We start from the raw sequence: 15,332 nt of genomic DNA, 5'->3' as shown, positions 1-15,332 counted from the left end.
TTTAAAATGATGTTTCAAGACACTCATAAATTTGGAAAATGTTTACATTATAATGGTGAGTGAATCAATTTCAAAATAATACTGTGACTATAGTAAGAACATATCAATAAAACAAAATAAAAACTATACTTAAAAATGAAAACATTAAAATATTAATAATGGTTGTTACTAGGTAGAGAAATGGTGTCATTTTTATTTCTTCTTTTCCTAAATTTTCTACAGTGAATACATAGTTTTTAATTAGAAAAATTTGTACAGGGTACAAATTTCAAATATAATGACTATCATCCTCTTATTTCAGCTGCAGAACAAGTGCCAAAGTTGGACAACAATTAATAGAGTAAATGACTAGGCCATAGAGAGTAAATGACTAGGACATGATAAGCTAACTAAGAATTATGAAGATGTGTAAGGCTAAGGAAGAAAATATAGATGAAAAAATATACCACAATCACTACTGGTAAAGTCAAAGTCCCCAAAATAATGGAAACTAATGGCTAAGGAACATATGTTCATATATTCTGACAGTGAAATAAAGAGTTCCATTCATGTTAAAAAACAAAATGTGGGTACCAGGCACAAAAGAACAGCAAAACTATGTGCTAGGCAGTGCGGGGGTGAGGTAGGGTGAGGGATTTTCTACCTTTCACTTCAAGTCCTTAGAGGAGGGAACTTCTACTCTATATTTCTGATCACTTTTTCTCACCCTTTTCTTAAATGGACTCTTGCAGAAATTACTGCTAATCTGCTGGGTAAAAAGCCTGGCATTCACTGTCTGTTTCAGTAGGGTAAGGAACACAGTGCTGCTCAAGGTCAGTGCATACATGCTGTGTGGCCTCTTGCCTTTGCTGGCACATCCTATCTCTTTCCATCATTTAGATCAAGCAGGGTCTGCCTCAGCAGTCCTGGCAGTTCTGCTCTGCTTCTGACTGGATGGCTGAAATGAACTGCCTCTCTCTGCAACTGATTAGGTAAATAGGATCAAAGACACAGGGGCAGGGCCAAAACCCATCCCTTAAACTTCCTGGATTAAGCCTTGTCCCCCAATTTAGCTCTTATCAGATACGTTCTACCTTGGTGATGCAGGCAGGACAGGATACCTACTTAACTACTGGTTTATAAATAGGCCAGGGCTGTGGTCTATTTATAAACCTTCACCTTTTGCTACTGGCTGTGTGTGTGCACAGATCTGTCTCTCTGTTTATCACTTTTCTGAAAAGATTCTTAAAAGAAGAGATGAGGGGAATCAAAGTCCACCTTGTACTCCTAATAAATGCACAAACAACAGTAACAATATGAATGAAGATGCTGGCAATATGAAAAGAGAATGTATGTAATAGAAACAACTTAATCTTCATTTAGAGAAATATTCTAAGAGTATTTAAAACATATATATGCTTATTTTCAAACATTTTTAAAAACAAAGTTCTTTTTAAAAATTATGAAAGCTTACCACTTTAGAAATAAAAACCTTTAAAATGATAATACTATAAAAGTATTATGACATCCTTCTTGGCATTGTGTCATAGACAGTCTCTAATCCTTCAATGTTGATGCAGTGCAAAATAACAGATCCAAGACCAACACTGATCAACTTAAATTTCTCTGGGTACCACCATCCACCCAGTTTGTGAATTCTTTTAATAAGTCCATAATTACAAAATTGCTTTCATAATGATATACTTACAAATACAGTATCACAGAGAAGAAAGTAGTAGTCAGTTACCAAATTTTGTTACATACATTATAATTATTCAGAGTGACCCAAGGGGAAAAATAATTCTGATTACCTGGGCTTTTCTGGTACATCAGAAGGATTACTGCAAAATGGTTCTTGGTAAATGGTTTCTGAAAGGTCATGATCCAACAAAGTTGCCATAATTTCTTCCCGACTTGGTGGGGACATTAGTGGTTTCAGAATGTGAGCAGTTCGAGGGGTGAAACTGCCGCTTTTAGATTGCGAGGGAGAGCTGGTAGACCTTGGCGAACTATCAGGAGTTGGTGTCAACACATCAGTGTTTCTTGAAACATACAATTCTAAATCTTCAGAGGCTGCATCTACAAGTTCACCATCAGGGGAGGATAGTATTGTAGTAAAAGAAGTATTGACTGCATCAAGAGACTGCCCCATTTCTTTTCTGGTATGACTTTGAATCCAGTCTGAACTGCCTGGCTGTGAGAGGCTAAGAAACACTTCTTTGCTTATTGAACTCCTATTTAATCTGGATTTTTCATTTAGACAGTTCTCTGACTGCTGGATACAGAAAGTCTCCATAATTGAATTAGACCGAGTTGTTAGAGGATGAAAGGTATTTTTCCACTGATTGTGACGGTGATTCTCATTGCTATCTATGGGTGATTTCTCAAATAGTTCAGGACTTAGAGTACCAGATCGAATCCATGCAGTTGAGTCTGAGGCATGATGTTTGTCTTCATCACATTTCTGGTTTTCATGACTTAAAAACTCAGTTTTTTCTACAGTTTGTCCTGGGAAAAGATCCTGAACTGCATCACTTAGGAACTTCTGAGGTAAATTTTGATCAGCTGGGACAAACTGACTTCCAGAATAAAAACTACAAAATCCAGTTTGACCTATTGTATTAATATCAAAATTATAATTATGTTCAGGGGACAAGCTATCTTCAAGTGAATAGCAACTTTCAAAACCTGGATCTGAAAAGAAGATGGGACTATCATCTGACAGGGAGTTATCCAATTGGCCAGAGTTTTGTAAATTTAGGGAGTCTACTTTAAGAAGTTTGGGAATTTTTTCCTTAGGTTTTGTACTTCTAGGAGTTCGAGGTTTTCTTGGAGATGTTACTGATCGTGTTCGTTTAACTGATTTGTTATGCTCAAGGGAAACAGAGATATTTCTGTTTGGTTGCTGTTTATTAGATAACGGGTCTTGTATACTATTTGCATTTTGTGCTTTCTGTTGTCTTTTCTGCAACAATTCTTTTAGAACTGCCAGTCCAGACTGTCCTTCACCAAGTGCTGAAGGTGTTGACACATTTCGATTCCTACAATGAGAAAGTGCTTTGGTTTGTGAAATTGCTTCTGACAATGGCTTTTGCTTTACTCTTTCAGGTTTAAAGTTTGACATGTCTAAAATAAAACCCCTTTGTTTTTGCTCCCAAGCTATTTGTTTGATTGGGCTTCTCAAAGAAGTTACAAAGCAATTATTAGGCATCTGACTTTCCTCTGAAGCTGCATTTCCTGGAGAACAAGTTTCACTGTGCTTTGAATGTTCTGCCATGCACACAATCTGCTGCTGACTATCTTTGCAATGCAAAAAATTAGGGGCATACGTCTGGTCTGGCTTTGATTCTAGGGAATTACGATATTCATTTAACTTTCCAAGAGATGACAAATAGGTTTTTTGTATATTTGCATTCTCTTCTATCTTTGGAGACATTATACCAGAAGACATCTGTGTATTCTGTGCTACCTGAGACAAATGGTTTGAAAGATCAAATATATTTTTTTGAATGAAGCTTGATTCTTTTAGAGTAAACATAGCATTTTGACAATGAGACCTCTGAATATTAATTTTTGAGATTCCAGGTCCTAAAGAACTACAAACAACAGATGAATTCACATCATCTCGTGAACTGGGGAATGCCTGCAAATCTACAGGTTTCTTGCTTTCTAGGAAAGAAGAAAAGCAGCCAGATAAATTCTGTTGTGCATGAATTCCAGTGGGGATAGGAGCAGAAAGGGGATGATCTATAGCAGAGCCCATTAATGACATATCTTTCTGTTTAAAAAGTAGTTGAGAGCCTCCAGAATTATCTGAGGTCTCAGGCACATTCTGATGTTTCAGCACAAACTTAACTTCAGTACCAGCTTGAGATTTTAGTTTTTCATCCTTTAGTGTTATGTGCTTTCTTGGTGTACTTTTCTCATTTGTTTTTTGTTTCTGTTTTGCTCTTGGTTTCTTTTTTCCATCATTTACTAGTTTATTTGTCTGATTTCGTTTGTTCCTTTTCTTAGAAACTGTAGAGGGATTAACAAGCTTTGTTTTTGACTTCTTAACCTGCATTCTTGCTCGACTATTTTTTCCTATCCGGGAATTAACAGTCTTACTATTATATACATTAGGACCCTTAAAAAGCATTGCTTCTTTATCGGCAGCAGCCATAATTTCTTCAGCTCTTGGATCTGTGGGAGACCAGCAGCGGGGTGGAGAAGAGTTTATGGGACTTGTGCTTCTCTCAGAAAGAAAACCTAGTTTAGACATAACATCACTATAATTTAAGTCACAGTCTTCGGTTTCAGCATTATAAGATGGTGAGGGAGGAGAAAGAATAGCATGTGACCGTTTTTTCCTGAAAGACAAAGTTCTTCTAATATTTTCACTATTTGTCCTTTGTTGTTTACCAGTTTTTTTCTTAGCAGACTTATGTTTTGATTTTCTTCTGTGACTTTTCTTTGGTGTTAATGGATATATGGGATATTTGGTTGCAGGGGAGTCAGGAACTTTGGGCCAAAAATCCTTCAAAGGTGCAAGTTTTTTATACAGTTCCATTTTTTCCTCTGTTAATATTACTTGTTTTTCTTTAGAGTCTATTTTTCCTAGTTTCACAAGCATATTTTTCCTCCCTCTAAATCTATTAATAATAATGTACTTTATGATGACAGGGGGCAACTTTTTAGACATTTTCCTGCGTTTTCGAGATTTGAGAGTTCCATCTAAACTTTCACCAATTTCCATGGGATGAGGTAGGCTAATTTTTGAGTTGTGTGTTACAAAACTTGACTCACTATCTTCGTTCTCATAATTTACCTTGCGTTTGGCTCTAAGGGTATATTTATTTCCATACAATCCAAAGGACTGCTCAGTTTCTAAGGTTCCTTCTCCAAAGTGACAGTCTACAAAACTGTCTGTAGATGTTTTATTTTCAAAAGTTCCACGGGTGACCTTAATTAAATCGCTAGCCAATACATTATCCTTCTCGGAATTATTACTATTACAAGGATTATTTTGTATGCAATTATCTTTTGAGGATCCAGTCTCAGTAGTTTTGGTAGAAGTCTCTTGATGACCTGCAAGCTTCTTTTTATTCATTTTTAACTGGGACTGTTTATTGCCAGGTTGTAGTTTATATGTCACAGGAGAGAGTTTTTGGGGTCTACTGAGACAATTAGAGAGAACAACACTGGGAAAAAACATATAATGTGCTGCTTGCTGGCTGAGGCTTGGTTTTTCTGTTTTATGTTCTTGAAATTCTTCATATCTAATTTTAAGTTTATTTAGTCCACTTTCATCAGCAATGCTATCAAGAGAATGCATCATAGTTCTATTTTCCCCTGAGCAAGACAGCAATTCACAATTTTCGTTTAATGATGAAGGGAATAAACTATTCAGAGCTGTGCTGTTTCCTTTTTCATTTCCTTCAGAGGATAATTTACTCTTTGAATGATTTAAGTCAGAAAAGTTGAAAGAATTTTTGCCCAATGTACTTTCATTAGTGTGACGGCTCATATGTATAAAAGGGGCATCCTTATCAATTTTTCTAATGTTTGCATACTTTCTACTTGGTACTTGTCTTGTAACAGATGGAATATCGTCTTCATAATCAAAAGTACTACTTTCACAGGAAGACACTGGGAGGACATCTTTCTTACCACTCTCTTTATGTGAGTTTTCTGAATGGACAGTACTGCTTAAAGATCCAGGATATTTCATAGAATAAGTGCTTTCATTTGTAAAAGAAGTGACTGAATGATCTAGACTTTTCTCTAGTTTGCTTGGCTGTGAAAGGTCTTCAATTAAATCTTCCTTGTTCAAAACATGGGAAGAAAGGGCACTTGTGTGTTTACACTGAAAGGTAATCTTAGCGGAAGATGGGGGTTCTAATGTAGCAGCATCTTTGTGAAAGATGGAAGGTTTTACTGATAGCTTGCTTGTTGCAATCACAGAAGAGTGGGTTCTAGAATTTTCGTTGTTCAGTGGATTGTCTGAAATGAGGGAAAAAAGAATTTGCTTCACTTCAACTCTTCTAATTTTTAAAATATTTTCCTATATCATGATGCTATCACCATGAAAGAAATTATATGAAATTACATTTGTATGTTTAAAATAGTTAACTCAACAGAAAGGTAGTTTTTATCATCAGGATGACATCTTAATCTGAATAATCGAGAGTTAGTTACATTTGACTATTAGTCATTATTTTAAACACATATGCCTTTGATTAAAAACAGATGGTATCAATATTCATGCTTTTTGAGAGAATAAGGGGGAAAATCTCATTGCCTTGGAAAGTTTCCATAAAATAACACTCATCTTTGCATTACCACTTTTTTTTGCATTATCACTTTAAATAAGCTAAGCGTATTTCTTATAGTTTTCTATGCTTAAATGTTATGATAAACTGATTAAAGTTTATAAAGCTCTAATCAGTGACTGATAAAAGCTATCCTCTTAGAAATTAGAAAAAACATACTTTATCTTCATTCTCTCAAAAGAAAACATCCTTGAGAAGGACAAAATCTAACAGTATTGTCATAGTCTCACTTAGCCAACTATGTAGAGTGTGCGATTCTATTTTTCAAAATCAAATATATTTTCAGCCCCTAAATAACAAAATGCTCACAGTAGACTAGCTTACTTACCACTATTTTCATCTGCAGTTCCATCTAACTGAGGTATAGAAAGATTGGCTAGAAGCAAACTGTTATTACTCCATTCCATTTCTTCTTCTGAAGATGAATCATCTTCTTCTGTTGAGCTTCTATGGGTATTTCTGCACAGTGATCTAGGGAATATTAAGATTCATCAGTGAGTATGAGCATTAGAAAAAAGCATTTCAGACTCAAATAATTTGCCTAATTTGACACTATAATAGTAAAACTGAACAAAGCAGATCTGAAAATTAAAACTTTAAAAAGAAAAGCAGATTTACTTTGCTTTGGTATCATGCCCCATCAAAAGTTATTGTAAATAGACTTTACAATCCCTTTCATGTGAGCTAGGAGGCACCATCATTCCTATATTCACAGCTCCACAATATCTTGGATTACCATATTTAGTTATGTTCTTCCTTATACTGTCCCCTTCACTTTATCATTAAATATACACATATAACAGCTTAGGTGAGTACCTGGTAATTTCTAAAAAGATGGCATCTTGGGATATTCTAAGAAGTCTCCATAGGTACACAATTACTACATTATGAATTGGAAAAAACAAAAAGACAGGCAAGGGGGTATTCAGGTCAGGGCTGAAAGAGAAAATAAAAGGGGTCAGATAGATAGGCTAGGAAGCAGTACAGGTATTGAGTCAATCCCAGCAGTGGCTGTAAAAGCAGGGTTACTGAGGAATGCAGATGGACTGTGAAGTCCAGATGGATACTCTCCTTAAGTTCTATCTCCCACCAATTTACATTTTTCACTAGGTCATAGCTTGATCCTTTCCCTTCCATCTGGATGGGCAAACTTACTTTCTACTCACACCTTTTTCTTTCACTTGTTTTGAAAATATTACTTTATTATATGTAGAATAATTTTTCCATTAAACCTTTCCCAAATCAAAATTATTAATGGCTCAAACTGTTAATAATTTTCTTCCTATATTACACAAAAATCTTTCATTTCTGCCTTTGTCCTGTGTAGCCATATGTAGCATACCTATGCCATGTTCCACATGATAACTTTTAAAATATTTGAAGGCATTTTTATCATTTGTTTCATAATTCTTCTCTAATTAAACATTATCTATTCTTTCCACTGTTCTTTAAAAGTGACAGTGCTCACAAATCCTTCTAGTGTTCTTCTTCTTTCTCTTTACTTTTTCAGTATGCTTAAAATATGGTACTTGGGGCAGAATACCCAATATACAAGTAGCAACTAAATGACTCTCTTTCTAGATACTATACTTCTATCAATCTTTCTCTAATATATTTTTATAAACGTTCAAGATGTTTTTCCAAGGTTAACCTCCTGGTGATTTTCACAGAAATGATCCAGTCAATGAATACACAAACATTTTAAATCATTATGGGATAAACCAGGCCTATTATTTTAAACATGTTGGCACTACTGGGAATAAGAAGATGGTGATTTTACAAGAATGTTACATATCGAATGCGTATCTACTTAATATGGGCATGAAAATTTAAATAGCTAAACCAGGTATAATCTAAGAAACTGTAGAAAAAATGCTAATCATAGATTGAAGGTAAGAATCAAAGGGACAGTATCAAAATAAAGCAATGAAAGAACAACAAAGACGAAAAACAAATGGAAATAAGAAAAATGCTTCCTTAATGCCATATTATCAATCAAATAAAAATATCGAATAGTTAACAAACTTTGCTGACATATAAAAGAAGCAACCCAACTTATTACAGTAAGATTTCAATACATCAAATAAATGCTATAATTATTTTACTAATAAAATCCAAAATCTGTCAGACTAATAAATGTTACCCCAGGTACATCTGGTAGTCATTAATTAAATTCACTATTTTGGCAATCATACAACACTACAGATTTACTGTGCTCTTAATAAAGTACAATTTATGGCTTTCCCACAGAAACTGTTAAGTCTAGAATGAATTGTAAGTCTACCTAGTCTATATTTGTGAAACCAATTGAACAAAAAAATCTATGACTCTACACCTTATTAGGCATCATCTTTTCAGTTTCAAGATATTTTTGAATCTATATTCTGTCATCCAATGAATTATCAATCTCCAATGTTTCTGACAATCTCAATTCAATCTAGCATGACATTTGGCACAAAGCAAGCATTTAAGTGGTTTTTGAATGCAAAATCATGCAAGTTCCCTGTGAACCCATCTAATCAGTCACTACTACCATCCTTCTTATCTATAAGGATGTTATGTAGTACTTTGTTAAACATCTGGCTGAAATTAAGACTCAATATGATTATTGTATTTCCCTAAGTAACCATATTTTGCAAAGATATAAAAACAGTAGAGCATGAGTTGAACTCATGAAGGGTCCTTATATTCTCTGCTTCCCTTTGTAAATGCCCATGAAGTGTTCATTTAATAATCATAATTATCACTGCTATTATAGGGGAGCAGAAATAGAAGCAAGCCAACCAGTTAAAAAATGGTTTGCTTTCCAGATAAATAATAACACTGCCCAAACTAGATAAGTGTAACAACAAATAGAGATGTACAGGAAGGCAAGTTAAATATGAGACTGTGGTCATATTTAAAATTTTGGTACATTTGAAGAGATTAAACCTAACTTTATTTTTTTCCATTATTATTGAGATATAACTGACACAAACGACTATGAATTTTTGATGCACAGCATAAAGGCTTGATTTACATATATTGTGAAATGATTACTACCATAGTTTTAGTTAATAGCCATCATCTCAAACTCATTTTATGAGGCCACCAGCACCACGATACAAAAACTAGACAAGGATACCACATAAAAAAAAATTACAGGTTAGTATTACTAATAAACATAGATTCAAAAATCCTCAACAAAATACTTACAAACTGACTCCAACAATACACTGAGTACCATACACCATGATCAAGTAGAGTTTACCCCAGGAATGCAAGGATTTTTCAGTATTCACAAGTCAATGTGATACACCACATTAACAAATTGAAGAATAAAGACCATCTGATCATCTCAACAGATGCAGAAAAAGCTTCTGATAAAACTTAATATCCATTATGATAGAAACTCTAGAAAGTGGGCATGGAGGGAACATCATCAGTTCAGTCACTCAGTTGTGTCCAACTCTTTGCCACCCCATGGACTGCAGCACGCCATGCCTCCCTGTCCATCACCAACTCCTGAAGTTTACTCAAACTTATGCACATTGAGTCGGTGATGCCATCCAACCATCTCTTTCTCTGTCGTTGTCTTCTCCTCCTGCCTTCAATCTTTCCCAGCATCATGGTCTTTTCAAATGAGTCAGTTTTTTGCATCAGGTGGCCAAAGTATTGAAATTTCAGCTTCAGTCCTTCCAATGAATATTCAGGACTGATTTCCTTTAGGATGGCATGGTTCGATCTCCTTGTGGTCCAAGGGACTCTCAAGAGTCTTCTCCAACACCACAGTTCAAAAGCATCAATTCTTCGGCACTCAGCTTTCTTCACCGTCCAACTCTCATATCCATACATGACTACTAGAAAAAGCACAGCTTTGACTAGACGGACCTTTGTTGGCAAGGTAATGTCTCTGCTTTTGAACATGCTGTCTAGGTTGGTCATAACTTTCCTTCCAAGGAGCAAGTGTCTTTTAATTTCATGGCTGCAGTCACCATCTGCAGTGATTTTGGAGCCTGAAAAAATAGTCTGTCACTGTTTCTCCATCTATTTGCCATGAAGTGATGGGACCAGATGCCATGATCTTAGTTTTCTGAATGTTGAGCTTTAAGCCAACTTTTTCACTCTCCTCTTTCACTTTCATCAAGAGGCTCTCTAGTTCTTCTTCACTCTGCCATAAGGGTGGTGTCATCTGCATATCTGAGGTTACTGATATTTCTCCGGGCAATCTTGATTCCAGCTTGTGCTTCTTCCAGCCCAGCGTTTCTCATGATGTACTCTGCATATAAGTTAAATAAGCAGGGTGACAATATATAGCCTTGACATACTCCTTTTCCTATTTGGAACCAGTCTATTGTTCCATGTCCAGTTCTAACTGTTGCTTCCTGACCTGCATACAGATTTCTCAAGAGGCAGGTCAGGTGGTCTGGTATTCCCATCTCTTTAAGAATTTTCCAGTTTGTTGTGGTCCAGAGGGAACATACCCCAACATAAGACAAGCCATTCACAACAAACCCATACCTAATATCATACTCAATGATGAACAGCTGAAAACATTTCCTCTAAGATCAGGAACAAGACAAGGACGCCCACTCTTACCACTTTTATTCAACATAGTTTTGGAAGTCTTAGCCACAACAATCAGAGAAGAAAAATAAAAGGAATTCAAATTGCAAAAGAAGTAAAATTCAGTATGTGCAGATGACGTGATGCTACACATAGAAAATCCTAGAGACACCACCAAAAACTACTAGAGCTCATCAATGAATGTGGTAAAGCTGCTGGGTACAAAATTAATATAAAGAAATTCGTTGCATCTCTATACACTAACAACAAAATATCAGAAAGTGGGCTTTCTTTTTTCAATTTCTGAGATAAGGAGGCACTTCTATTCTGTCCCATTTATGACACACATATTGATACTGTGTATATAAACAGATGATTTCTAAGTTAGGTGTATCGGGAGAGCATGAATTTAAGCAAGGTGGTCAAAAGATACAAACTTCCAGTTATAAGATAAATAAGACTAAGCAATATAATATACAACACAGTGACTACAGTTACCATTGCTGTATGACATATATGAAAGTTAAGAGAGTAAATCGTAACAGTTCAAATTACAAGGAAAAATCCCCCATTTCTTTTTTGTTTTGTTTCTTTATTAGAGGATAATTGCTTTACAATATTGTGCTGGCCTCTGCCATACATCAACATGAATCACCCATAGGTATACATATGTCCCCCTCACTTCTGAACCCCCCTCCCATCTCCTATCTCATCCCACTCTTCTAGGTTGTCACAGAGCACTGGGTTGAGCTCCCTGTGTCACACAGCAAATTCCCACTTGCTATCTATTTTACATATGGCAATGTATATATTTCCATGTTATTCTCTCAATTCGTTCCACTCTCTCCTTCCTCCACTGTGTCCATAAGTCTCTTCTCTATGTCTGCGTCTCCATTGCTTCCCTACAAATAGGTTTATCTTTCTACATTCCATACACATATACCCTATTTCTTTTTATTGTATCTATGAGATGATGGATGTTAACTAAAATTACTGTGGTAATCATTTCACAATATACATAAATCAAATCTTTATGCTATACATCAAAAATTCATACAGTGATGTATGTCTTATATCTCAATAATAATGGGAAAAAAGTTAGGTTTAATTTTTTTAAATGTACCAAAATTTCATTTCACTTGGATTATGAAGTTTATTCCACACTAGAAACAAAGCACTATTTAAAAGAGATTTAAGTCAATTTAGTTTATAAGGTGCTTTTTATTATGAATAATAGTAAGAATTTCTGATTAAAGAATACTGATAATGACTGAAAGTTATTAAAGAAACTGAAATAACTAAAAAGTTACCTCTTTTTGGTACAATTTTCTTCAATATTGCTGTCCCATCTCTGAGACATTACCAAACTAAGCTCCATTTCTTCTTTTTCAATCTGTGGTTCATTTTCTTCATCATCGCTATTTTGAGGATTTTTACTGTTTCCAAAGGAACGACACAGTGATGGCATCCTATTTCTTCCCCTGTGATATCCGTCATTTTCCAAACCAGCAAGAAGATGTACCAGAGCCTCATCAGGACTACTGTCCACTATAAAACAAGTAAAGCATCACCAACAAATAACTTAAATTTTCTAAATAATTCAATAATTCAGATCAATTATATATAAAACAATAAGAATCATATATGCTGGCACATGCTGAAAGAATACAGCTGGTACAGAGATTTATGTATTGATATAGTTCATCCATCAAAGTGTGACCCTTGGACCACCTGTACTAGAATGATTTTGTGTCCTTATTAAGAAGAAAATTCTTAAGACACCATCTCACATCTATTGAACTAGAATTTCTGAGGCAAGGCTCAGGAATTTGCATGTTAACAAGCTACTCAAGCTCTTACTGCATAAGTAAGGCTAAGGAGCACTAAACGAAATATAATCACAAATGATCATAATAAATATAAAATATATAATAAGTATATGAATTAATGCTAAGTGAAACATGTGAACACCTTATCCCTCATTTGAGGTTTATTTAGCTCATAGGATAACCAAAAAAAACCTGTAATTGAAAAACACAGGAGAGCTTTAAAAGTGATTAATAGCATTACTTCCTGAAGACCACCACTGAGATATCACATCATATGCACTAGGTTTGCTAAAATCAAAAACAGATAATAACAAGTGTTGACAATACGTGAAAAAATTGGAGCCCTCATATACTGCTGGTCAAACTGTACAATGGTGCAGTTGCTCTGGGGGAAAAGGTTTGGCAGTTTATTAAAACGTTAAACATAGAGTTAAGACACAGTAATTCCATTCCTAGGTATATACCCAAAAGAAGTGAAAACATGTGTCCACATGAACACCTATACATGAATAATCATAGCAACATTACTCACAATAGCCAAAAAAGTGGAAACAACTCAAATATCCATCAACTGAAGGACAGAGAAATGAAATATGGTTTATATCCATATGATGCAACATTATTCAGTAAAAAGAAATGTAGCACTGATATATACCTCAACATGAAAACATATATACATTAAAAACATTATGCTAAGAGAAAAGAATAAAGAAACAAAAGGTTATATGATTCCATTTATATGAAATGCCCAATACAGGTAAATCTAGCAAAAGAGAAAACAGATTAGAGGTTACCAGAGGCTGAGAGGAGGGAAAGGAGAGAAGGGACTACAAATGAGTATGGGGTTTCGTTTTTAGAGTGATAAAAATCTGTAATCAGATAGTGAAAATGATTGCATAACTACACAAAATGCTGAAAACCACTAAACTGTACAAGTTAGAAGGTTAGTTTTACAATATGTGAATTATATCCCATTAAAAGTTATTATCTAAAAAAAATATCGTAAAGAAGGAGGCTGTTCTAATCTAGTACACAACCTTTTTCTCTATAAAATATAATAGTTTAGTAAATGGGGACTATATTAAGTTTCAGGTTTTCTTTGTTGACAACAAAGAAACTAGTTCAATCATGCTACCAAATATAAGGCAAAATTGAAGATATTTGCTTATAGAGGCTATTTTGGCAAAAATCCATTCCTTAAACCTAGAATTGCAGTTTATTTTTCCTGACTCATACTTTTAAAAAAATTAACATTAGCAAATGGTTTATATATATTTGACTCAAATCTCTGACTAACATTGAGACTGTATTTTTTGCAACTTTAGACAAGTGAAATTACATCACCTGGTGATACATTTTATTCACTTAGTATGATGAAATAAGAATATACCTCTCTCTTTTTCAATTTCTTTAACTGTCTTTTTATAACTAAAATATAATTTAGGCATATAACATATTTGTTTACTCAGAGAAATAAACATTTTACATTACAAACTTCAAATTAATTTTTAGATGTGGTCTTTGGATCATTTCTTTCTATGTATGTCACGTCATTCATTTAAAAAAGAAAAAAGTTACCTACCTCCATATGAAATGTTCTTGAAACATGATTGTGTACAATAATTTGGATACTGTCCCTAGTCATTCAATTAACCTACCACTCAAATGAAAATGTAAATAACAGAGAGAGGATACTGTGGAGGGGTAGGATCACATTTGATGCTATACCTCATTTGATACAGTAAGAATGGAAAAACAAAGTGAGCAAGAAACATAAAATCACTATACAAAGCAAACAAGATGCAGGAAGTTCAATGTATTTCACTTTTTGCAATGAAAATTTAAAAACATTTCTGAAAAAGATATCAGTAATTTAGACTAAATTATTGAAATGAAATCTAGTAAATGGCTTATGATATTAATGAAAGTGCATTTATGGAAATGTAAAGATACTCAGAAATAACTGTTATGTCCTACACTAGTCAAGAATTAATGGCTTGAAAGGTGTTGTCCAGGCAAATTTCTGAGACTTATTAAGAAAGAATAAATCATGGTATTTTATTAATGTACTTAACTTTGAAGAATTTTAATTCAAAATAAACACATTTCCCCTTAAAGCAATATAGTTCTCTTCCAACCAAAGTGAAGAAAAAGAGAATTATTTTCTTTCCCAACTGTAACAGAAAAAGCTGTATGAAAAACAAAAAAAGAAACTACACTTCTCTTAATGCAAGATTTCATTCTTATACTGAGTAAGAATTTATTCAACATGCAACTTTAACCTCTTCAAATGAAAGAAAAAATACTACCTGATATATGCACTTTTGTTGATTTACATACTGAAAATTTATGATAGAATTGTTACTTACAGAAAATTGGTGACTCACTCAGTCTTTGGGTCAAAGGCTGAAAAGTCTGACTGTTTTCCATGAGGTTCAAAATTGCTTCTTCATTAATAAGAGCTTCCTCCACTTTGGGTCTAGTGTGACCTTAAGAGGACAAAGAATACAAAAACATTAAAGTAAATGACCTAAATCTGAAATTGCTTACAATTTGTGTAAATTAGGAAACACTACAATGTAAAGCTATTTAAAATTTTGAAGTGTTAGTGATATATGTGAAATAAAAACATAATAAACTTAATGAAAGCCACAGGAAATCTAACCAG

At 34.3% G+C, this 15,332-nt stretch overlaps 1 protein-coding gene across 2 annotated transcripts in view; it reads right to left on the bottom strand.

The window, feature by feature from the left end:
- Positions 1 to 15,332, bottom strand: part of REV3L (REV3 like, DNA directed polymerase zeta catalytic subunit) — a 176,311-nt gene that overhangs the window by 70,455 nt on the left and 90,524 nt on the right. For both annotated transcript variants that reach the window (XM_081530576.1, XM_081530577.1), the window contains exons 10-13: positions 15,034 to 15,153; positions 12,146 to 12,383; positions 6,619 to 6,761; positions 1,791 to 5,961 (exon numbers count right to left, since the gene is read on the bottom strand). In XM_081530576.1, the coding sequence (XP_081386702.1) occupies positions 1,791 to 5,961; positions 6,619 to 6,761; positions 12,146 to 12,383; positions 15,034 to 15,153 (4,672 nt within the window). The remainder of the gene's footprint in view (positions 1 to 1,790; positions 5,962 to 6,618; positions 6,762 to 12,145; positions 12,384 to 15,033; positions 15,154 to 15,332) is intronic.

This window comes from Giraffa tippelskirchi, chromosome 9, assembly GCF_054371585.1.
Source record: "Giraffa tippelskirchi isolate mGirTip1 chromosome 9, T2T-mGirTip1v1.2.pri, whole genome shotgun sequence".
NCBI classification, from domain to species: domain Eukaryota; kingdom Metazoa; phylum Chordata; class Mammalia; order Artiodactyla; family Giraffidae; genus Giraffa; species Giraffa tippelskirchi.
The sequence above is the reverse complement of the archived record's forward strand: the minus strand, read 5'-3'. Positions and strand labels throughout refer to the sequence as shown.